Here is a 27,078-nt window from a genome sequence, read left to right as displayed (position 1 = left end):
TTCCCTGATGGTGTGTCTTTGAGATGAAATATTGGAAGAATTAAATACTATTTTAATCCTTTCCTAGTGCTGTTTCACTCCATTAAACTTTTAACATGGGGATTATGTTGATAGCTCTTAGCAAAATATGCACTCATTAGTTGACCAATCTCTTCTGCATTGGTCACCTGCATACCACCATCTATATTCAAGAAAAGTTATTCCTTCAGATTTTCTTTTTTTTAATTTGCAAAATGACAGAATTATTTTTTGTTATCTTTAACTTGCAGAGCCAGTTTCTTTTCATACCAAGCTTTCCATATAATACTTGTAACTCTTCTGGTCTGTGCTTTATAATTTTCATAGCTGACATCTTTATGCACATGGTAGGCTCTTAAATATATTCATTTGAATTTATATTTTCTGTTTTGAAATCCTTCATCTTTAGCAGATTGTGGATCTGTATATGCTAGGTTATATTATCTTCTTGTAAAATATATTTTACAAGAAGAAAATACATTTTATAAAATGTATTTTGCACACTGAAAATCAATAGGTCTTGAGCATAAAGCTAAATTTTTGTTATACCATAACAAAAATTAAGGTATGGATACTGATGTGTCATGGAAGGATCAAAAACCTATCTAATAATGATATTCAACTGCTTCATTTTTATTGTAGTCATTGTGGAGATATGGATGACTATTTTTAAAAATCTATTTAGTGATATAATTTATGAATGGTAATTTTCAAAGAATTGTATGTTACATTGTTAATGACCAAAAGATTCTGCATAATATATAAATTGTAAAGGAAAAAGAATTCCTTGAGTTCTTAATGCATCACTATCTCATAGAGTTGGTGATAGAGGGAACGCTTGGATAAAATGTATTGAATTTAGTAATAACCTCAGATAATATAAATGTCAACAACATATCAACATTACCTCCAGATGGTAACAGTGATCATGCAGTCCTGTCCTGACCTAGGAGGTGCAAAGGCATGCAAAAGTATCCAGAATAAGAGGATATATGTGGAATTATAAGGCAGGAGATTATGGAAAAACATTTATATGGGATAAGGAACTTGAAGGAAAAGAGATTATTAAGGTGTCATAGAATAATAAGTATTCTATGACAGTAATAACAGACTGTATGTGCCTAAATTGAAAAGGATTAGCAAAATAGATGTCAAATGGATGAATATGGAAATTAAGCAGGAATTGCAAGAAAAGAAGACAAGATTAAACAAGAAGAAAAAGATCATGGAGAAAAATATAAACTTGGAAGAAGTGAACAGTGACACGAAATCTATAAAGAACAAGCAAGAAGAGTGACAAATATAACAAGAAAGGCAAAATTAGACTATGAGAGGAGACTAGCAAAACAGACTAAGAGAAATCCTAGGAAGTTTTTCTATAATGCAGCTAGCAAGAGAAACAGTGATCATGGGAGGATGGATGCTGGATTAAGATTGTACAAGAGTAACCAAAGAAGTTACTGTGGAGTTGTCCAGTCATCATTTTGCTAAGCTTTTTCATACTGGTGGCAGTGTTATTTTCTAAGGAAGTTGAGGAATCAATACTTCATCCAAGTTCTCCTGTGAATGAGGTAGAAGTCTAATTGTTTGTCATCCTGATGTGAATAAGGCTATTCGACTCGATAGATTTCACTATGTGTTGTGAAAGCATGCATTAAGAAATTGACATTTCCATTTACTTGGTTGTTTAAGGAAAGTCTTGTGTCCTCAATAATCTCTAATGGGTGGAAAGAGGACAAGATTGTTCCTTTGCATAAAGATGGAAGCAAAACAGATGTTTCAAATTACAGAACTATTTGCATTTCTGGAGTGGTTGTTAAGGTTTTGAAGAGCTTGGGTAGATAAGGAAAAGGTTCTGTATAGAGGTCAACATGGGTTTGTTAAAGGGAGGTCTTGCTTTACTAATTTACTTACATTTTATAATGAGGTGATACTTCTGGATATTTCAAGGCATTTGACAGGCTACCACATAATAAATTGGTGTATAAGTTATGCCAAATGAGAATAGATAATCATTTGGTTGATTGGAAAAGAAACTGGCCTTCTAATAAATATCAGATGGTTGTGTATAGAGGAGCCATGTCACTGAGGAGGAGAGTCACCAGTGGAGTCCCACAGGATTCTGTTACAGGACCACTGTCATTTAATTTGTTTATTAATGATATTGCAAGTGGTTTACAGATGATTCTAAGTTGGGAAAAGTTAATAGGAATGGTGCAGATGTACTGATGCTTCAGAGTGATTTGAATAAAGTGGCTATTGGGCTGAGAAACAGGGATGTTAGTTTAACACTAGTAAATGTAAGGTTTTGCACTTTGGATCTCAAAATTGTAAAGCTGTGTATCATATTGAAGGCATTGCATTACAGGAGGTAGAGGAAGCGAATGATCTTGGGATATTAGTGGCTAGAGAATTGAAGTTCAAGGGACAAATTGCAAAAGTGATAAAAACACCACAAAGAAATGCCAGTACACTAAGAAGAACACTGACGAGTAGAGATAAGGATGTGGAAAATTCCACTGTACAAGGCTTTGATTAGACCACATCTGAATTACTGCATACTGATTTGGTTACCTACGTTCCTAGGTGAGAGGCAAGTGCTGGAAAAAGTTCAGAGACTGATAACAAAAGCAACATTGGGATTGTGGAATACTGACTATGAAGACAGGTTAAGCGAACATAAATTGTAGACTCCAGTAAACAGGCAGAGGAGATGGAGCATGATATGATTCAGACATATTAAGAGGTGCTATAAAAGAATTTAGCTTACCTTTGTTGACAAAGTAGTACGGTCTCGTATTAAAGAATTTAGCTTACCTTTGTTGACAAAGGTAAGCTAAATTCTTTAATACGAGACCGTACTACTTACCTCCCCATTGAATATAATCCGACCAACTCTCAGATTAGAACTATCCACAGACTCCTTAAGAAAGTCACTTCTTGGCCTGTGGAAGTCACCAACAAACTTAAACCTTATAACTCTAGATCCCCCCGATTATATAGACTCCCAAAAATACATAAACAAAATGTACCATTACGTCCCATAGTGGATGGCATCGATTCCCCCACATATAAATTAGCCGAACATTTAGCCAAAACGCTCACACACTACACTGGAAACACACCATCACACATAAAAAATTCGGCCCACTTTAAAGCCAGTATAGAAAACCTCACACTCCAACACACTGACATAATGGTCAGTTTTGACGTCTCCTCCCTATTCACTAATGTCCCACTCAAAGAAACCTTTGAGCTCATCCAAGCCAAGTTTCCTCCCGATATCTCAGCCCTATTTCAGTTCACAATGAACTCAGGCTATTTCGTTTGGCAAGGAAAGTTCTACAAACAGATAGAGGGGACAGCCATGGGTTCACCACTTTCCCCACCCTTGGCCAATTTCTTTATGGAGACATTTGAAGAGAAAGCCTTAAACTCCGCCCCACAAAAACCCACTATTTGGCTTCGTTATGTGGATGATGTGTTTGCTATTTGGCCACATGGCTCAGATGCACTCCACTCCTTCCTAACACACTTAAACAACCAACATCCCAGAGTCCAGTTCACCTTAGAAAAAGAGGAAAACAACACCCTCCCCTTCCTAGACACTTTAATCACCCGCCAGCTTGATGGATCCTTGGTTTTCTCTGTTTACAGAAAACCCACCCACACTGGCAGATACATTCACCAGCAATCCCACCACCCCCCCTCACAACAATATGGGGTGATAAAAACACTATATAACAGGGCAAAATTAATCTGCTCAGATGACAAGGCCCTGACTATGGAACTAAACCACATCCTCAACACTTTCTTAGCCAATGGCTACAACCCCAAAAAAATCCAAAAAATACTAAAACCTGTAAACCACAACCCCCCTTCCCCCCTCCACAATAAAGACTACACCAAGTCTATCACTATCCCCTACATCCAGGGCACCTCTGCAAAAATAACTAATATCCTCAAAAAATATGACCTTACTTCCTGTTACAGACCATATAAAAAGTTGGCATCCCCTATCCGCTCTGCCAAAGACCAACCACTTCCCCTAGACCTACCTGGTGTATACCAGGTCCCTTGCAGCTGCAAATTATCTTACTTTGGCCAAACAGGCAGAACAACAAATATCAGGATTTCAGAACACCAAGACTACATCCGGTTTCACCAGTACAGCCGCTCTGGGCTGGCAGACCATGCCTTAGATACCCACCATAAAATTCGTTGGAAGAAGACAAAAATAATCCATCGCAGCAAGTTTAAATACGAAAGACTATTCAAAGAATCTTCAGCAGCTCTAAAAAACGTTCCTAACCTCAACAAATTTGGGTGCATGAAACTGCCCCAAATTTGGGAGACTTTCATTTTGAGAACTTCAGCCCAACTGCCAAGACTACCAAATTAGCCCGCAAGAGGGCACCATTAGGACTTTAGGAACAAAATTAGTTCTTATTTTCTTCCTCATTTGCTTTGTTAGTTCCTTAGTGCACATACCATATCTTTATGTTCCCGAAGATGGCAATGTGACATTGCCGAAATATAGAAGTGATTCATTAAAGTTATCTTTAATTAATTTACTTTATATGCATTGTCAATTCCGTAAATTAATTACCAGTTATGTCTAACCAACGTATAAGTCTTACTACCAGAAACATTATCTTTGTTAGAATGCATCTTACTATTGCTTCCTTTGATAAGTCTTAACTCCAGGAAGTGTTTGTATAATAATTATAATAATATAACAGACCAAGATTGTAAATTTTGCAAGTTATAATGCCGCTTATCAAAACTTAAGATTTGTAAATATGTTTCCTTTTATTCAAAAAAGAAAATTAAAGACCATCTATATCTATGTACATTGTGTTATATGTGTATGCATATATAAATTCTAAAATTCATCATCAGATTACTGATTACCCCTCAAGGGATATTACAGGTTACTATGATAGTAATACATGAAAAGTTTACATTATGACTAACCTCTCATGACCTACCATGTAGCTTTTACATGCCACTTCAGGTCTTCAATAAATAAATAGGGAGGTAGTCCCACACTGGTTGATATAATTTATTTTCCACCTTAAAGATATTTTGCGATTGTGTTTTTAAAACATAAAAGAAGTAGATATTTTCCAGGTATATATTCAATTTTATCACTGGCTATGCACAATGTTGTTCACTGGCTTCAGCCTATGTTTATTAATAAAATTTCAAGGGAAAGCTATGCATCCAGCATTAAATAATTGTCATTATGATCGCATGCTTAGAACAGAACTTTGTATGGATTTGCTGAAATTGGAAAAACATAACCATTCTAATTCATTGTTAGCAGTGAATTTTTGAAATCGTTTTGCATATATCAGAGGATTTTTATCATTCCCATAAACCAAAAATAGTCCACGTAGTCCCTACTGTAATTGAGTGATGCATAGAAATGGGAACTCTATTTCCTTTCTTGTATGCAGCCTGCAAAGTCTTATGTGCCATTGGTCAAGGTTGTCTACAACCCTCAATGTTGTTTTTCTGTCAGTTTGGTAATTTTCTTTATTATCCCTGTTTTGTTATTCTGGAGATATAAAAGAATCAAAAGAATGTACTTTCATTTCCTTATCAATCTGTTGCAAATCCCCGTATGACGATGATGTTGTTGTTGTTATTATTACAGTAACTTCTGTTGAGTCAGGACTCATCCTGGAAGGCCCACTTAACTAGCAACATGTCTTTCATATCGAACTTTGAAATCATTTTACATTTCTGCATTCATAATACATTCTGGCAATGTGTTCTGTTCACTGTCCACACAAAAAATCTACTCCTCACACCTTTCTTCACCACATCTTTACACAACTTCAAGAGATAGCCTATTATTCATCCCATCTTTTCCTTCATTCTTTTTATAATCCTGCATATATTAATCTGATAAAATTCCTTAACCAACTAAATTCCCTCAATTGCTCTGCATAATATTTCAGAGTCCTGATATCACTTTGATCATTCAACTGTAGATAAATGACCTCTAGTGTTTCCACATCACAGTGAGAAGTATGTGACCAAATTCAAGTTCATTAGTCCATGTGTGTATCCTGGATCTTTTATACAGAGGCACCACCACCTCCTTATCCCTTCATGTCAGTGTACTTCTTATCATAGCAGCAATATGATATGCAGTCTTCACAACACTTACAATGGCCCTCCTGGACTTGAATCCACTGTCAGTTATCACCTCAAAATCCTGAATTTCATCCACTTCTGGAAGCAGAGCTCCACACCTTGCATTCATTAATATGAAAACTACAACTGCACTCCAAATCTTCCTGTAGAGAATTCACATCAGTAATACTCCTCATAATTCTACCTAGCTTGGTATCATCAGCCATTGTTTGAAGATGCACAGTCAATTCACATGAATTATCATTAACAAATAGTTAAACAGCAGATGCCTAAGAACAGAACGAATCTTGAAGCACGCTGCTAATCACCTTTCTTTTCTGAGACACTACTCTACATCATACACAACGTGCTGGCATCATTTGAAAAGCCAGTCTTTATCCACATAAATCAATCTGTTATCAAATTCCATTAAAAGCTTTTGCAAAGTAGAATATTGTCATAAGCGAATCTCCCTTATCCACCTTATCATAAAATGTAAGCAGACTGCAGAAACAAGACATGCCTTTCACAAGCCCATGCTGACCATCATAAGATGCATTGAAGGAAATGATGGAAGCATGGAAATGATTTATGTTTTAAGCTGATATCAGTGGTGCTGTAAAGCAGTAATGAAATGTGTTTGGACTGTCTTGAAATTTGCAAAATGTTTGATCCTTCTTTCCAAAAAAAAAAAAATCAAAAGTTAAAATAATCAAGTATTTCAGAAATACATTTATCATCATTCAAAATCTCCTTAACTCTGTTTTTATAAATAGTGGTTTGACAACAAGGCATTTAAGAAAGAAGCCCTTTAAATAGAAATCTGATTATAATTAATTTCTATTTAAAAGACTTCTTTAGAACAATATTTTTGTACTGCACAAACTGTATTCTCTTACATTAATTTCCTGATATGTACCATCAAGGAGTGTACAAGTTACTATGACAGTACTACATGGCTAAATTATTACTGATCTCCCAGCAGCTTCTTCCAAATTCCAGTATTGTCATATCTAACATTTTGGTCTTCTAAGGCATTTCTGACTGAGTTAATCTACTTAGTCTTCCTGACTCCTTTCCTGCCTTCTTGGCATCAAACATCTGTTGGCTAACTGTTCTTTTCCCATTCTGTTTAAGTAATTATACCAAATTAGATTAGCCATGCTCACACATTCTTGAATACTACAATGTCAAGTCCTTTTTTAACCTGATTCTGACATTGATGCCATCCTTATACACTTCCTTATTTTTTTTTTAGAAAGTTCATATCTGTGATCTCTAATCTTTGATTAAGTGCTTTATTTCTAACCAACTCTCAGTTCCATAACTTAAAACTTGTTTGAACATTGTCTTTTGTATACTGCTAGTTTAGTGTTTGGGCTAATTTCTCTCTTATTCCATATAAATTTATTCAACTAGCTACTCCCACCATACCAGCTTTACTTATTTTGTTGTCTGTTCCAGATTTAATTTGCCATCTTCACTATGTGTGCCTAAATAACTAAAAAATCGACTTCAATTTTTCCAGAAAGTTTTCTGTGTCTGGGCTATTTTTATAGTTTTTGTCTTTTTATTGTTGATTTTTTTTATGCCAAATTTGGTACAGCTCTTGTTCAGTTTAGTCAGACAATTCTGGAGACTTGCATTGGATTTGTTTAGAAACACATTTGCATAAAGCTAAGAGCTAAGTTTAATACCTCTGGTTCTAATATCAAAGCTAAGAGCTAAGTTTAATATCTGATTCTAATCTCAGGTTTAATGCCACTTTCTTTCATAATGCAGTCCATACAGATGATGAACAAGAGTGGAGATAAAAAAAAAACAAGTGTGCACTCTTATCTTACATCTGATTTTACATAAAGCCATCTTCTTGTGCTTCCTTCTGCTGAATTCAAACTGCTGACTTAGAACTTAAATATAGACTGTGCATTGCTCCATATAATGTTCCATTTACCCCATACAATTGTAGCATTTTGAAAAGTTTTTTTCTTGGAAACCTTGTCATATGCCCTTTCCAGATGTACAAAATTTAAATATAGATCCTTGTTATTTTCGATGATTTTTGAACTATTTCTTGTAAAGTGAAAATATGATCTTGACAACATCTGTTTGGCCTAAATCCAGCTTGTTCTTCTTCCAGTTTCTTTTCTACAATTTTTCTCAGCCTCTTCTCCAGTATTCTTGAATAAATCTTCCTGGAACACTTAATAGAGAAATTTTTCCATAATTTCATATTCAGCTTTAATTCCCCTTTAATTACAGCTGCCTTTTAACATTTCAGACTTCTGATATTTTTTTTTTTTTTTACCTCAAGTATCTATGTCCTTCTGTTTTCATTCCTCTTGAATATTGTCCACTACTATTCTGTCACTGCTTGTTTCATTGAAGTCTTTTAAAGCAATTACTCCAAACATTGAAGATATCTTTAGTTTTCATGTTGTTCAGTTTCAGACATTCAGTTTTCATTGAAGAACACACAAGCACAGAGAAGGGAATTATCATTCATCTTTTATACGGCCCTCATATGACTACATCTGGATTACTGTGCTCAAGTCTGGTCACCTGGGGATGAGGAAATGGTGGAGAGGATCCAGAGTTCAGTGACCAAGATAATGAGTGGTCTGTGGAATTTTCCCTATGAGTACAGATTGAGTGTTTGTGGATTGCAAAAGTTGATTGATAGGTGAAAAAGGGAGGATATGATAGAAATATTTAAGTTACTTAAAGGCTACGATAAAGAGCCAAGAGGCTATTTTTCTGGCGGCATAAATTAATGGGTGTTGTACCACCGAGGTGTTGACTTATACTTGGACTCGCCGACAGTTCTTCGGCATGAAACTCTTAGATTTCGATAGATTTCTATCTCTGAGTTTTCATATCCGGCTTTAAAATAACGAGGGATTTATTATCCCTTTAACTTAATTTACGTCGCCAGAAAAATAGCCTCTCGGCTCTTTATCGTAGTAATAATAATATATGGGTACACCGGTCTGGCAATTCGTTAGTAGGGGTATATGTAAATTCGGTTCACTTAAATCTTGGTATTATCCAGGTCTACCTACTCACTGATGAGATCTCGATAAAGGTCGAAACCAGTCTGGGTAATGACCTCTCCTCATAATATAAAACAGTAATACATCTCCTAGGAGCTGCATTTTACATTATGAGAAAATATTATGATGTGATGGAGCTTGCTCCACCTTTGCTCCGAGTTGCCCTAGTGTTGTACCACCCAGGTGTTAACTTACGCTTGGACTAGCAGATAGTTCTTCGGCATGAAACTCTTAGATTTCGATAGATTTCTATCTCCGAGTTTTCGTATCCGGTTTTAAAATAATGAGGGATTTATTATTCCTTTAACTTAATTTACTTAAAGGCTTTTATAGGATTGATGTAGGGGAAATGTTTTAGCACTTGGCTAGAGGATGAATTTGAAAATTGGGTAAGAGTGTGGTTAGCAATGGCATGAAGACTATATTTTTTGCTTGAAGAGTGGTGAATGAGTTGCCCGAATCATTTGTGCTTTGTCTATTAATGGTTTCATGGAGAGGTATGATAGATATTATGTTGATAGTTTGGATCTCCCATGATGAGTCTTTGGACTCCATGGAGGTGCCTGTGCAATAATAATAATGTAATCTTTATTAGCTTTGATTACTCTTACAGCACTCTTTACTCCATTTCTAAGCTTTTTTTTTCAATATCCTCTAGAACATTTTGTCATCTTCCTGACATTTATTGTATATATTCTTGCCAAAGTCTTCTGGTGACTTTTGTCACCGGAAGACTTTGGCAAGAATATATAAATTTAGAAGTTTTTCTTGATGCTGAATGTTATCATTACTCCTTCCTTTCCTTGATAATTATTGCCTGAATATAACATCCTATACTTATTATTTAGTGGGTTCTCACCTGTTTTTGTGTTCTTTGTCTCAGTAATGCCAATTATTTTGCCGCCCCACTTTTCCAGTTGTTCAAGTTCAGTTTACTTTCCGTTAATACTCTTTCGTTGATGGTTCCCATCTTCAATTCTTCTGACACTGGATTTGTTGTTCTTCTAAATGCTGAGATTTAGTTTGTTCCAGGAGCCAACATTTCACTGTTTGCCCTAGTTCCTTGACAAAAATAGTGGTGGTGGTGGGGGGGTGTCAGTGGTGTAGCTAGAGCGTTTGCCACCCCTCTCAATACACACCAAAAATACTACAAAAAGTCAAAATGACGTATAGGGAAATAAATTAAAATATTATGTCTATTTTTAAAGTAAAACTTTAATTTCAACATTCTAAAATGTTATTTTTCTTCAAGCAAAATCGTTGATGACATTGTCGAAGTCTATTTCATAGTAATGTAGGTAATTCTCAATTAATTTTATTTAGAAAAATCCCTCTTACGTCCCACAACTAGCAACACTTACAGCAGTTTCTGGGGGGGGGGCTTATTTAACTACATGACACCCTAGCTGGCATGATGCTACTATATTCTTCTTACTGATGCTTTTACTTTCTTATTTCTAAAATGAATTACAGCAGTCTTTCAATTATCCAACCTGTAAATAATCACACTCTCAGTTAACTGATCCTAGAATGGATTAGCATGCCAATATTTCATTAATTATTAAAAGTTTAATGATTAAAATTTGGCTAAAAGAATGGATAATGTCTCTTTTTAATATACTAAATTTAGTTTAATCCTTTATCTGTGAGCAAACAAAGTTTGCGCCTGAAAGTATCTTCAGGACTGGGTTAAGGTGGTACAACACCAGGGCAACTCGTTGCAAAGGTGGAGCAAGCTACCTCACACTTGGATAAAGGATTAAACTAAATTAATATACTCTAACCAAGTGAAAAATAAACTTTTAACATCTTTCTCTAAATCCAGAGTAAATTACTAAAAAAGGGTGGCACACCAATTGGCAATTCCTATAGGTGGAGATAACTTCTGCCTGATATCTCCACTTGGGCCTGGCTCCCACTGAAGAGACCCCAATAAAGGTCGAAACTAGTCTGGGTAGTGGCCCTTCCCTTAATGCATAAAATTAGACATATCCGCAAGGAGATGTGTTTTGCATTATAGGAGATACTGAGATAGGAGTGTTGGTAGCTTGCTCCACTTTTGCAACGAGTTGCCCTGGTGTTGTACCACCTTAACCCAGCCCTGAAGATACTTTGTTTGCTCACACTTGGATAAAGGATTAAACTAAATTTATTATACTCTAACCAAGTGAAAAATAAACTTTCAATGTGTCTTTTGTCTAATCAACAAGCAGATTATAGTTTTGAATCCCACTGTTAACATGGATATTTGTAAATGTCTTTTAGGTGGCAGATGATTTTCATCACTTGGTGTGCAACTACAACGCTGCTTAGTGGAATCCTGCGATGACTTGAAAAAAAATAAAAGCAAAAGCATTCGGTCTCTGGAGCAGCTTTTTGAATTATGTAACCATTTTTCTGCTCATGATACTAATGGGTTGTATTTTTGCATTCTTGTTTTGGGAGGATTCATGTGTTCCCCCAGTCCCCATGTGCACAAAGGATCCAAGACCATAAATAGCAGTTACAGAGTAGTCATCTCAGAAGTGATGGTTAAGGTATTGCCATTTTTTTAATAAGTGACAGTTGCATTAGATAAAGGAAATGGTTCCTCTGTGATACTACTTGACTTTGAAAGTGCATCTGACAGGATACCACGGAAGTCTATTATATAAATTGGAGCAAAACGGGGATGGATGTGAAGATGGTTACATGAATAAGAGGGTGGCTGACAGACAGACAAACATCAGAAAGTGATTTATAGCAAAGTAGAATTCAGAAGAGTACAAGTGACAATGATGTACCTATTGGGTTCTGTATTAGGACTGTTGTTTAATTTTTATAGTGATGATGATATTATTATATGATATCTCCATGGAGTCTGGTGAATATCATGAGAGACCCAAACTATTACAATACAAATATAAGGTGTATGGGGTATAGCTTGAAGAAAAATATCCAGTTTGCTGATGATGATACATAACTGGGTATGGCAGTAGTTAATAAAGGTAATGTAGATCTGCTATTGTCAATCTGTTTAAATCAGAATAGTGTAAAGTTATGCACTTTGGGATGAAAGATTACAAGTTATACACTACATTGATGGAATGGGACTGCAAGAAATGGAAGTTCGGGGAAGCTAAAGTTCAGAGATTATATTAAAACAGTGGCCAGAATAGCTGTTGCTCATCTGATTACCTGGCTGTTGAAGAGCACACTGATAAGCAGATGTAAGGAGGTTATTATCCCTCTTTATATGTCTTGTGGCCTCATCTGGAATATACACAGATTTCATTAACTAGTTTTCTTGATGAAAAAGTGGTAGGGAGGCAAGTGACTAAGATGATTATTGGTCTGTTGAACGCTCTCTATAAAGATCGAATGTTTGTGGGTTACAAATTGATTGGTTGATTAAGGATTTATTAGTGCAAGTACAGCAAGGTCATACTGTGCCAAGGCAACATTAAATCATAATAAAGAGATAAATTAGTATGTTAAATACAAAAAATGCAATTTTTTTAAACACTTAAGTTAATCAACCCAAGTATATACAAAAAAAATGGAATATATAATCAAATATGTTTGTAGAAATTCTTCTTTAAAAAGTTAAAAACTTTATTCAGTTTATCCAAGTCTGATAAAGAACTGATGAGGGTATATTGTTCAGACAGATTAATAAAAACAATCCATTCCTTTCTCAAGCTGGCATTATGTTAGAACAGAATGAATGGGGAGATGGGTGTCACACTGTTCGCTCACTCACTCACACACACACACAGGTGGGTGGGTCACCAGCCCTCAGCAAATACAAGTGTATAATATGACTGTCACCTATACAGAGCTTAGCAAGAACAACTTCCTCTCTTCTCTTTCTACATTGGCTAGACTTCCAGTGCTTAGTTTCTGGCTTAATCTCGTGCAACTTATTTGTCACTGCTTCTTGCCATGAGTTATTAATTTGATCTCAAACTAACTGCAGCATATATATGGGACTATCAAACAGTGCATTTAGAATGTATGCAATCATATAGCAGCTTCATCTTCAGTCTCATTTCCCATAATTCCAATATGGTCAAGAATCCAGAACAACTGAACATCAGAATTAAGGGATTCATTTTATTCAACAGTTGTAAAACCTCACAAAGTACTGGATGTGGATTACACACAGGTGACGAGATGTCCTGTAAAGAACCCAGTAAGTGTATAAATTACAGACTTTTGGCAGTGGTTTCCTTATCGAGCAGTTTTTATTTATTTATTTATTTTATTTTTAATGAGTTTCCAATGCAGAGAAAAGATGCTAGTCCACATAGGATGCTCTGGAAGAGACTGTATAGTGTGGATGAGTTTTGAATGTATAAGCACCACAATAAAGACAAAGCAATGAAGATCGATCCACTCCCCATTCAGTACAGGAGATAAGTGCAAAGGAGATTCACTGCTTTCTTGCACCTTTCTCTTAGTTGACAAATATGTGCAAAAAATGTAAATTTTCTGTCAATCCCAAGAAAACTTGGCTTCTGTTGCTACTTCAATACAAAGTGGGTTACAAAGATTAATTGATAAGCAGAAAAGAGGGGACGTTATAGAAACATATAAATTACTAAAGGGATTTTATATGCAGATGATATTTTTCATACATGACAAGAAAAGAGAGAACAAGAGTTCAGTCATCCCTGAAGGTTGTATTCAAATGTGGTTGATAAGGGTATGAAGACTAGATTTTATTCCTTGGAGAGTGGTTAATGAATGGAATGGATTGCCAGAGCATTTGTGAGTGCTACGTTAGCGAACTAGTTGAAAGAAGAGGGTATGATAGGTAATGTGTGAATTATGCTAATTGTAGCTGTGGAAAAAATGCCTGTATAATAACATTATTAAATTAAGTGTACAAAAACTAAAATGAACTGAAGAAAAACAAAATTATACATTAATAAGAGGGGATCAATATCTTGTTGATTATCTCAATTTTGACCTCAATGATTCTCTTATTTTTGTGGTTTAGCATACTAGCTAGAAAAAGGTAACCATAATTAATATAAAATGCACACAGCAAAGCCAAGTGCAAATTAAAAGATGAAAAATTGGTTAAAAATAAAATTCAGAAATGGGTGGATAGGAATATGATACTCTATAAGGGGAAGCATGGCTTTGTAAAAGGTAGGTCCTGGCTCAGTAATTTATTCACATTTTATAATAAGGCGACAGTGGAATTAGATAAATGGTTACACCATGATACTGATGGACACTGCAAAGGCATTTGACAGAATACCACATGAAAAACTATTGCAAAAGTTGGAGCAGGGAATGAATATGTGACTGGTGGCATGGATGGGGGGGGAGGATCGCTATAGACAGATCAAAGGGTTGTGTATGGGGGAGTGGAATGAAGGCGAATGAGTGTGACTGGTGGAGTGCCCCAACGCTCTGCACTAGGACCACTGCTCTTCAATTTGTACATTAATGATATAGTAGATTTGAAGGAGGTATCAATTGTTTGCTGATCATGCCAAACTGGGGAGGGCAATAGTTGATAAAGATGATATAAATATCTTACAGGATGATTTGGGTAAATTGGTGGTGTGGGAAAAGGACAATGGTTGTCAATTAAATGTAAAATGTAAGGTAATGCACTGTAGGAAAAAAGATTACAAACTTCGTATCATGCTGATGGTTCACAGGAAATTGATGAGGCTAGGAATAGGGGATTGATGGTGGATAGAGATTTGAAACTCAGGACATATTGCAAGAGTTAGCAAAATAGCACAGAGGATCACTTGGATGTTGACCACATTGACAAGTAAAGATAGGGAGGTTATTATCCCTCTTTATAAGGCTATGATTCGGCCACATGTTGACTACTGAACACAGATTTGGTCACAAGCATTTCTTGGGGATCAAGAGGTGGTGTAGAGGATTTAGAGATGAGTGATAACCAAGCTGGTGATAGGTCTATGGAATGTTCCCTTTGAGGATAGATTGACAGTGTGTGGATCGAGTTTAGCTGACAAGCAGGGGAGTGCGGATGTGATTGAAAAGAGTATAAGTTACTGAAGGGGTTCTTTAAGATTGACACAATAGAAACTTTTCAGTACATGGGGAGTAGGAAGGAAAACAAGAGATCACACTTGGAAGTTGTTTAAGAGTGTGGTTAGTAAGGGTGTACAGACTAGGGTGTTCTTTACTTGGAGTGGTGAATGAGTGGAATGGAGGTCCTTGTGACTGCTCCAACAGTGAATAAATTTAAGAAGATGTATGATAGGTATTGTGTTAACAGATAATGTGAGTCTCAACCGACGAGTCTTTTGATTCCATGGAGTATCCATATAAATAATAAATCGAAAAGAGGATAGCAAGAAAATGAATTAGGAATGAAAATCAAAGTTTGGCTTGGTGCAGTGAGTGGTTAATATCCCTTTTAGCTTGCAGGCTGTGGGTTCAAATTCCACTATGGAATAGATATCTGTGAAAGTCTTTACATGATGGATAATTTGTATTGTAAAGTGTAAGACTTATGTTGCTCCCATCCATGAAAGGTTATTTGCAAACCTATACTACATTTTGTACCATGGGTGGGCTAATTTGTGTAGTGTTCTGTCTATTGTTACAGACATTTCCGAAAAAATAGACAAAACACTACACAAATACAACATCAAAACCACTTTTAAACCCCCGACAAAATTAAGACATCTAATCAGTTCTTCCAAGGATCCTCTGCTACACCTAGCCCACCCAGGGGTTTACAAAATACAATGCACATGTAACATACCATACATAGGGGAAACAAGACGAACCATCCCAATCATGAAGGATGAACACAAACGACACATAAAATACCTCCATTTTGGAAAAACCGGCCTTTCTGACCATGTGCTTCAAACATACCACAGAATTGATTGAAAAGGTACCAAGTCCCTACACTGCACCAAAACCTGGTTCGAGCGGAAATTCAAGGAAGCATGTGAAATGCTCAAACATGATCCGAATCTGAATAAAAATGGTGGTTTAACCATTCCAAGAATGTGGAGGACCCATCTGCAACCTTCATAGCAACCACAAAGAAAAATCTCAATACAAGAAGACTTGGTGAAGTGGTCCCCCCCCCCCCCCCCCGAACATTCAGTAGCAACCTTACTGTACAAATCCAGAAGATAATCGTAATATAACAATATGAACTGTATAATTCCAGAAGAATCCTAGTATGCGAGGACTTTAGAGGAGTTTTTTTTTTTTTTTTTTTTTAATCACTAGAAGGCAGGCTAAGAAAAAAGATTAGTTAACAACGTAGATGTAATTTACCTCTATCGAGTGCAACAGCATGTAGCTTGGTTCTTATACACTTGTATCCTTCTCATGATGCCTTCAATACAGGGGTCGAAATGTCATGTTATTATTTTATTATTAATCAGTAAAATAATCTTTTCAACACGTGTGTTTTGTGTCCTTAAATTCATAAATATGAATGCTGATCACTGTATAACCTTAAAAGAAAGTACATTACTATAACTGGGAAAAGATTTCCACAAAAGCTCGTTAAGAAATTAGAAAAATTATTATTATTAATAATAACTGACTGAGCTTCTGACCTAACATCCAATTCTCACCTTCTCATGCACACTATTTATTGAAATTGAAAGAATAAGGATGGGATGGCAATTTGGAACTTCATGAACCAAAGTGTATTCTGTATTGGCTTAAACCAAAAACAACATGATGCAATGTCATGCCAGATGAGACATCGCCCAATGAAATATCTTCAAGTTCAGTATCAGAAAAACTGAATATAGGTATTAACTTAAAAAATATCAATGGAAAAAAAATTGGAATTGGCAGAAGAATTTGAGTATTAGTACCACATATACCACTGATGTAACAAAGATGAATAAGCCCAAAACAGGAGAAATACCACTAAATAAGATGTTATATTTGTGTAATAGTGATGAGGGAAAGGTTGAAGTAGCCATAGTATTTACCACTAAACAATAATATAAACTTCTTAAATGGTATGCAATTTCAAGTAAATTATTATCATTATTATTATATGACACCTACAGGGAGTCCAAGACTCATCGAGGGAGGGCACCTATTCTACAACTCTCCATCTCCACCACTCAAATCCACTAACTACAGCAAACGGCATCGTCTACACCAACGGCATCTACTTATGGCCAATATGATATGGGCAAATTTCAAAATAAAGATTTAGATGAGACTGATTGGTGCCTATGATTCCATAGAAATTTCTACTAAAGATTATTATTATTATGCGACACTTCCAGGGAGTCCAAAGACTTATCGAGGGAGGGCATCTACTCTACAACTCTGTCTCCACCACTCAATCTACCTGCGAACCGCAACTCACCAACGGCATCTACCACCCAACACGACCACTACTATTTTCACAATCATTCATGCCCACAGCATAATTCGGACCCACAGCCTTTTGGCTGGAGAGCAGAAACGCTAGCCACTCGGCTAACCAGGCCAGCAAAGATGTAGGAGTTTTTCGAGTCATTAGAGAAGGTGGCTGACAAACAAAAAAGGAGATCTGAACAGTAGAATAGGAAACAAATACCAGTCATATAGAAATATTTTGAGAAAATATGGAGAAAGAAAAGGTAATAATCATGGCAAGAAGAACCAGCTAATTTTTGTTCAGCAGGGATTAGTCATTAAAATCATCATGTTCCAACATAACAATGTGCCCAAATTCACATGGAAAGAAAACAAGAATAGGTGTTATTGACTATGTTCCTATTGATAATCATCTGTGATTTTGCAGTTTAATTCACAACAAAAGAACAAAATAAACATAATTTTTTTTTCAGTTTAGCAACCAACATTTTACTGGTTTTATACCCAGCACCTTCAGAGTATAATGCAAATATTTGCATAAAGCAACAAACTATCAGTTATTAGAGAGAATAACTTTTAAAAATTGTAATAGGCAACACAAATAACTAAAGTACTAATTTGGCACCATCTGTTTGTTAGACAAAGAGAAGTTTATAAGTATTAAGTTGATCTTAACATGACCATTTCTGATTTTCAATAAACTAATACAACAATTTTTTTTTTCAGATTTGAGGGATGTTTCATAGTTGCTGCTCATTCCAAAAACATTTTCTCCAACTTATAACTTCTGGTGTAGCACTTGTTTTTCTTCCACCTAATCATATGTGAAGGGAGTGTCTAAAGCAGGGGTCTGCAAATGTTTTAGACTATTCACCACTTCATGGAATCCTTGATCTCTCATCGACCCCCATCATGTTAAATAAATTAATAAATGTTACCAATAATAAATTTCTCAATTTAAAAATAATAATTCCTTTGCCCTTTTACTTCATTACTGCTTCTTGATAAGAAATATTTAAAGAAATTTCAAGAAAATACTTAAAGAAATATATAATGAACATTAAAATTTTCTTACATTTTATTGATTTACTTGGAATGGTTAATAAGAAGGATGTGTTTAATAAATAGTTGCATGTTTACTAGGTTTTAATTTTAGGTCTCAAAATTGTTTTAGGTGTTTATTGATCCTAGACTTTTATCGACCCCTTGGTTAGCCACATCGAGCTCCAGGGGTTGATAACAACCACTTTTCCGACCCCTGGTCTAAAGTATCCTGGCTGGCTATGCCAATGGTAGCAGATGTATTTCTTATGTTTTCTGAAGTGAAAGCCAACAGATTTTTCTGTCCATAGTAAGCCAGATCACAAATAAAGAGCACTACATACAGTCCTGAAGGTAACAAAGAACAGTCTTTTTTTAATTGAAGAGATGAGGATTGCTAGTTTGAAATAGCCAATGATGTTCTGGCTCTCTGTCTTAATGTTTTTAGGATACCACATGGTTGGACCAGATGATGGCATGAATGTTTGTGTAAATATCTTCCAGTGTGAGTTGGCTTTCTAGAAATAGGAAAAGATAAGTCATTTCAAAAATATGTAACTAACATATTTAGGAAGGGCAGAAAGTTATTTGGGTAGACAAAAATCCACTTCTATTCAGAAGTGGATTTTTGGATGTTGGCCCTTTAAATTCACTAAAAATGTATCCAATGTGTCTGCACCACTGGGCAAAATAAAATATACATCATTTACATAGTAAAGCCACATTGCTGGCATGTGTGTGGCTATGTTAAGTAGTATGAAGATATGAATGAAGATAATGGGTTCAAAATCTGCATACTGACAGCTAAATAAATATCATATTTATCTCCAGATAAATAAAATACAGGTTGGATTTATACTGGTGAGAAATTATGTCTTGAGTTTTGGTTTTCTGTGTGCTGAGGAGGATAGAGGTGAGAGTCAATCCAAGGAAATATCTGATCTTGCATGGAGATCTGGGTATTATCAAAGGTGACATGAAGTCTTTCTTGCATAAAATAATGCAAGACTGTTCATAACATAGCTGTTATGAACAGTCCACGTCACAGCTTTAGAGCACAAATTACAACTGTGACATGACAGCACTCAACTAAATAATTGTAGAATCAATTTAAATTGTAACTGAAAAAGAACTGATGTCCTAACAAGGTGTCCTATAAGGCCCGACTTTCCCAGCTTAACTTTATGGTTAATTTGGAGAAGTCAAACTATATTTGGTCTCAGAATGATTGTCTCCCAGTTTTTAGCAAATTAATGCAGCCATAATTGTTGAGGATGGAGGGAGCACTTCGTAGCTTATGCTGATTCTAAAAATTGTCTCTCACACTTGCAGTGACTTCCATGTAGCAAAGATATCTTCTTCCATTTAATCCAGCGTGAGAAACATCCAGAGCATGGTCTATTAGTCCCAACTTGCCATAGAAATAATCATAGATGTAATTTTTGTGTTTAGATGTTTTCCAAACGCAAAACAGTCTACCAAAGTGGACCAAACTGCAGGTACAAGTAACTTTATATACTTCAGGATGTGTAAAAAGATGAAGTTGATACTCACCAAAACAGATGAAGTAGGTAGCTGAATGAATGGTTTGAAAGTGACATGGAAATTATATTTGCAGAGAACTTTAGCAATCCTTTCTGATGTACCTTGAACATAAGGGATGGGAATAGTTTGGCTCTGATCTTGTGTGTTAGTTGCAGGAAGGATGGCGAATGAATGCAGCATGTTATGTATTTTATAATGGGTGCTTCTGTTGGTTAAAAAAAGTGTTGCAAAGGTACCACAGCTCACTGTCAAGGACTGAGTCATTTGAAATAAATCATCCTAGCTCTGTATGTGTGTTTTGAGGACACTGAACTGTTGGTATGAGTGGTGATATGATTATTTACATGAATGCCTTTCTCTATATGTGGGTTTTCTTATAAATGGAAAAGGATAATGAACTGCAAGGTAGTAATAGTATCACTGGTCTATCTATAAAGGATAGACAATTGTTACTTTCTTTTTCTAATCGTGACATGTCTTTTTGGATGTTGGCTGTGTGGGTGTGCTAAAATCATCATAAACATAGCAGATGCAAACAACTGGTTTATATGTAGTGCTTTGTTTTATGTGAATGCTTGGTTGTTTCTATGACTATCTAATGAGTGCTGTGTGCTTGTCATTGTTGTAATTTGTTATTTGAAAATGCTTGGTAGAAAACCAGTGAAATATTAGTACATTCAATAAATTAATTATATATATATATTTTTTTTACTTTTGGTCATGTTTATATAGTGAATTACTGTTATGAACCAACACCTAAGCTTAAGTATATATATATATATATGAAGCAAGAATGCACTTTGACGGCACTGAGGTGAAGAGGATTGTCCTCATCCCGCTGACAGTGACAGAAAATCATTTAAGAATGGACAAAGCATGTGGGTGAAAGTATAGAGCTCCGGAATACTCTGGCATTGGTCAGGAAATCTGAAGGAAAGCCATCATTGTGCAGTAACAGCATTGCAATTGTTTAGGTAGTACAGCTTCACGAGCAAAGCAAATTGGGGCAAGGTTTGTGCCATCACTGTGGACGATATTAACAACCAGAATGACGGGAAAAATCCTATATCCATCTTTTTAAATCCTCCTTGTACCCACCAAGTTGCATGATATGCAAATTCCGTGTATTTGGTTTTTACAACACCCCTAGTGGTAAATTTTGGAAGTACTTTTTTCTCAGATATCGCTTCCTCATGACACAGGCATTCCTTTGCAGGCATTCCTGCAAAGTTTTGCAGCATTTGGATCACTGAATGGCACTGCAAAGTCTTAAACAGGGATACTGTAATTGTGATCACCCTGTACTTTACACTTTGCCTTAAATTTGGTAATATTAATTATGTTAATAACATCTTCAAATATCACTTAATTCTCATTTTTCCTTCTTTCATGAAGAATTAAACTACTGCCCAGTTATCACATAAGTTCTTCACCTAAAAACTGCAAGCTTTTGTTTTATCATTAAAATGAGAACACCAAAGGATCTTAATATTAACATTTTATCTTTAATATCTTGTTTTTTAATATTACCAATTTTAAATTTTGGTAAATGTGAAGGAACACATGATTTGTTTGCTCCTATACATACGAATTATGAGAGGGAAGAAATGTAAGTGCCAGCAACATCTCTTTCCGAATTCTAGTCTGCTGTATTATCTATCAACTATTCCTGAATTCTCATGTTGATATGCCTGTCTTACAGGAAATTGTTCATATTTATGGCCAAAGCAACTACACACCTACGCAGTCAGTGTATTATGTCTATTCATTATGGATGTTCCCTGACTTGCAGGATAAAAACAGTTTCCAGGAAGAAATACACTGCCATCTCTGTATGAGACCAGCTAACTTAATTTTGGCTGAACTCCCTTTATAATGGTTTTCACAATTCCAGAGAGAATGTGAACCCAGATCTTACCAACCAAAGAGCATCACTGATATTAGTGATTCACAAGAAGAAAATCCCGAATTACTGGGAGATTAAAAAGAAATATATACTCTGTCCTTCAAACTGATGAAGAACATAAACTGGATAACTGAGGTGGGATCCAAATTATATTTTGACCAGGGTAATGCAATATAATGCAGCGCATCATGGAAATGTCAAACATTATTGTTATTATTATTAATATTCAGGCCTCCATGGAGTCAAAAGACTCATCAGGGGAGGTCCTTCCTAAGAAACACAAAGTCTATCAAGACTCATCGAGGGAGGTCCCCCCCCTAAGAAACACAAAGTCCATCATACCACTCCTTAAACTCATTGACTGTTCTCACTCTCACCACTCCATCAGGCAATGCTTTCCATGGTTCAACCACCCTCCATGCAAAGAAATCACTCTGCACCCTCTTGCTCACAGTTTCCTTTCGTAACTTCCAGGGATGGCCTCTTGTCATCACTCCTTCCAACTGTTCAACCAAGCGAAAGAACTTCCCAGTGTCAACCCTGTAACCACCTCTCAACAGTTTAAAAGTCTCAATCATATCACCTCTCCTCCTATCCACAAAACTCTGCAGTCCACATTCCTTCAGCCGATCCTCATAACTATCATGGTACAGTCCTGAAACCATCTTTGTTATCCGCCTTTGTACCCTTTCCAGTTAATTTATCCCCTTCAAATCCTGGGGACCAAATACGAGAACGATAGTCCAAGTGTGGTCCGATCAGGATCTTATACAATGGAATGATAACTTTTATTTCTGCAGGTCAGCGTCCTTCTCATTATTACAGCAATCCTCTGTGTTACCTTCACCACCTTTGTAATATGTCCCCTAAATTTCAGGTTTCTATCAATCATCAACCGCAGATCTCATCTCCTTTACTTCCTCCAGTATAACTCCTCCCATAGAGTATTCAGTGTCCCATCAATGATATGGATCATGTTATGAAGTGGCATTAAATCTGAATTAAAATTGGAATATTAACCTCAGCTATTTATTTTATGCAGTTGATGTTTTACTCCTAAATAAATCAAGCACAATTTACAGAATTCCTTAACCAAATTGAATAATAGCTGTAATAAATTCAGTATGAAAATCAGCAATAAAAAGACCAAGACTATGAAACAGACAGGAAAAATTTTACTTTTGCTTGGTCAATATGTTCTCCATTAAAACTATCCTTAATGGAAAACATAATGAACAAGTAAAACACTTCAGCCATTTAGGCACAATTTTATTATTATTATTATTCAGGCCTCGATGGAGTCAAAAGACTCATCGTGGGAGGGCTTTCCTAAGAAACACAAAGTCTATCAAGACTCATCAATGGGAAGTCCCCCGCTAAATCTAACATACCACTCCTTGAACTCACTGACCGTTCTTGCTCTCACCACTCCTGATGCATTCCATGGTTCAACCACCCTCCATGCAAAGAAACCACTCCGCACCCTCTTGCTCACTTTCGTAACTTCCAGGGAAGGCCTTTTGTCATCACTCCTTCCTGCTGTTCAACCAAGCGAAAGAATTCCCCAGTGTCAACCCTGTAACCACCTCTCAACAGTTTAAAAGTTTCAATCATATCACCTCTCCTTCTATCCACCAAGCTCTGCAGTCTACATTCCCTCAGCCGATCCCCATAACTATCATTGCACAAACATGCACAAATGAAAAACAGGAGTGGGAACATTCTAATTTCAAAAGTAACTGATTATACCTCAACAATTTCTATACACGTTTCTACTATCGCTGATAAAACTTAAATATTTGCTGATAAAAGCAGCAATACAGAAAAATGAATTGTTAAAAAATATCACTTGTTCAACCTCCAAATATTACAAACTCGTTGAAAATGCCCACTCAGCATTTAATACTATTTTTTAATACTAATTATCACAAAAAAATGCAGAGGAAAAAGGAATGCAAATTATCAGAAGAGGACAAAACAGTGTTGGAATTTGTATGTGTATAAGGGGGGGGGGATTCAAGGAGAAAGGTGACAGCAGGCACATGAGAAGTACAGGCCAGAAGGGTAACAGTGTGATAAGAAAGACAAAAGCAAAGGAAATTAGTATTACAGGCCAAAGATAACCCCAAAGTGTTCTTTCAGTATGTTGCAACTACAAGGAAAAATGTTCTTGGCAGAATGATTTTAATGAATGGTGACTGTAGGGAAATAAATGAGTTACGCAAAATAATAGAATTATTAAATGAACATTTTACAAGTATATATCATCCTGGTGGAGATATCGCAATAACAAGAGAAGCAAAGACTTACATGAAACATGCCAGCACTATCCAATATTTGCATAGTGTTTATCATACTTTGCTTTGAACTCATTCACAGTCATGGCACCCACAAGAGATCAATCCTAGCTATGGGGTTGATGGTATACCAGCTCAAGTTCAATGAGATGATGCTAGGGAATTGGCAGTGCCTTTAACTATGTTGTTTAATCTAAGTGTCAGTTTAGATTACACAGTAAGATTAGTCCCAAGGTGCCTACCAAGGGGAGAAAATAATTTCATTGCATAAAGGGGACTCCAAGACTGGCATAGCAAATTACTAACTGATCAGAATATCAGGAATCATAATCAAGGTATTGGAGAAGTTGGTCAAGAGCAAAATACAAGAAGAGTTAGAAACAGGAATGGGTGGGGGCAACATGGTTTTGTAAAGGGTGGATTGTGCCTCAGTAACTTGCTCACATTTTATAATCGAATAAAGGTAATGGGTTTACAGTGATACTGCAAAGGCTTTAGACAGGACACTGCATGAAATTATAAATAATAAATTGCAGCATGTGGGGAGGGATGTGAAGCTGAAGTGGATAAGATGGTGGTTGATGGTGGGTGATATCAGGGAGTAATTTATTCAGAAACAGAGTCCAGTAGAAGTCTTGTGATTAGTAGTGTGCTACAGGGCTCTGTTCCTGGGAAACTACGATTTAATTTGTACATTGATGTTAAAATTTTGCAGGATAAGGAGAATGAATGTCAGCTTAATGGTGCGAAGTTTAATGTTATGCATTTTGGAGTGAAAAGATTACCAACTGCATACTACATGGATGGAACTATATTCCAGGAAATTGATGAGGCCAGGAATTTGGAGGTGTAAGTGGATACGGAGTTAAAGTATTGAGCGGCAGGTGACTAAAGCAGCTAATCAGATTACTTGGTTACTGAAGAATATCCTGACAAGCAGGTTATTTTACCTCTTTATAGAGCCTTGGTAAGACCCCCCAAAGGTGACTAGACCTGTGATTACTGTGCACAGATCTGGTCACCTGGGTCTCTTGGGAATGAGGAAGATTTGAAAAGAATCCAGAGTGACAAAGAGAAGTGACCAAGATGGTAGCAGGTCTATGGAACGAACCATATGAGGGCAAGTTGGCGATTACAAAAACTGGTTGACAGCAGAAAAAAAGACATGATATGATTGAGATATACAAATTACTTAGGGGTTTTTAGAAGATTAATACAGAAAAAAAATTTCAGAACAGGACTGGTAGTGGGAGAACTAGGGTCCATCCTTGGAAAGTGAGCAAGAGCAGAGGTGATTAGATTCAAGACTGTCAAGACTAGATTCTTTGCTTGGAGATTGGTGAATGAGTGGAATAGGTTGCCTGAGTCTCTTGCGGGTGCCATAACTGTGACCGAATTCAAAGCAAAGTATGATAAATACTGCGCAAATGTTGGAGAGTGCTTGGCTTCATGTTTAAAGCCTCCCTCTACAGATTACATTGAGTTGAATTTGAATCTGAACTAATACTATAATTTTTCCAACACTGCTTAGGACAGGTTAGAAAAATAAATAACATATAGACTACACAGAGCCGATATCGCTATATTTAAAATCATTGCTAAACATGGAGGGAAAAACAGTAAAACGCGTCGGGCGTCAAGATATCCATAATACTTATGGTATCTATTGTTGATTTTTTATTCTCAATAGCTGCTTTCAAATCCCGCTACTTACATCGTGTATATTTAATCTAAATATACATTTTTCCCAACTGACACATCGTTACTATCAATTCTGAAGCCATCATTCTTATGTATTGATAACCGGCTTAGGCTTAGCTTACCTGACGACCATGCTCGTTTCCACTATCGTCAGCAACCTCCGTGACTGCCATTCTGTACTAAGCAAATCAACCGCTGTCAAAACAGCTCCGAAGTGGAACTATGACGCGACTTTTCTTTGAACAGAATGTTTGTTGTAGTTCTTTTTTCTTAACTGCTACTGGAGAGAAAATAAATAACTTCACTTTGCTATAACATTACTTTATCAGATTATGGCAAGATAAGAAAGCTGCACACTCTCCTGAAAAGTGCACCCCACCCAATAGCAAACTAGAAAGTTATATAAAAAGAGAAAAATTATTTTCCCCCTTGATGACACAGAATGACATATATACTGTATCTTTAAAAACACTATACGTTACTATTATTTATGACTTTCACAAAAACTATATATTGTTGACCGTACAGAAATTAATAATACAATATATAAATTATAATCCTTTGATATGACAACTGGTCAGTAAGTCTCACGATTTTTATTTTTAATTAATATTTATTTATATCAGTAAAAAAATGAATAAAATCAAATGAAATGGCGAGATTAATTTTTTTAAACTATTTTTTTTACTTATAACTTTTATTTTCCATACATTAAAATTAAAGATTAATATAAATGATTAATATATGATGTCGTAACGTGTGTGTGTAATATTGTATAAGATATGATTTTCAGATCGTGAACATGATATTTCGCTGTCATTTCTAAATACACTCGGAATTGTAATCTTAACACAGAAATAATTATGAAATTCATTTATTATACACATCATATAAGTAGTTATATATGAAATTGATTAGAAGTATGGAAATCGCTGTTTAGATTTCAATTTTTCTGTTTATTTTAAATAACATCTTTCTATTAAAAAGATACTTTTATCATGTCGCTCCAGAGACAGACGCTGCCATCTAATGGCAG

At 35.9% G+C, this 27,078-nt stretch overlaps 1 protein-coding gene across 2 annotated transcripts in view; it reads right to left on the bottom strand.

The window, feature by feature from the left end:
• LOC150095834 (uncharacterized) overlaps positions 1 to 26,474 on the bottom strand; it is a 1,527,755-nt gene extending 1,501,281 nt beyond the window's left edge. For both annotated transcript variants that reach the window (XM_090409494.1, XM_090409490.1), the window contains exon 1: positions 26,165 to 26,474. Coding sequence is in view for 1 of the 2 variants with exons in the window: in XM_090409490.1 (XP_090265616.1) it covers positions 26,165 to 26,215 (51 nt within the window). In the remaining variant the exon portion in view is untranslated. The remainder of the gene's footprint in view (positions 1 to 26,164) is intronic.
• Between the last annotated feature and the right edge of the window lie 604 nt (positions 26,475 to 27,078).

The sequence above is a fragment of the Typopeltis vanoorti genome, chromosome 19, assembly GCF_054136105.1.
Source record: "Typopeltis vanoorti isolate ZY-2024b chromosome 19, IOZ_Tvanoo_1.0, whole genome shotgun sequence".
In the NCBI taxonomy this organism is placed as follows: Eukaryota; Metazoa; Arthropoda; class Arachnida; order Uropygi; family Thelyphonidae; genus Typopeltis; species Typopeltis vanoorti.
The sequence above is the reverse complement of the archived record's forward strand: the minus strand, read 5'-3'. Positions and strand labels throughout refer to the sequence as shown.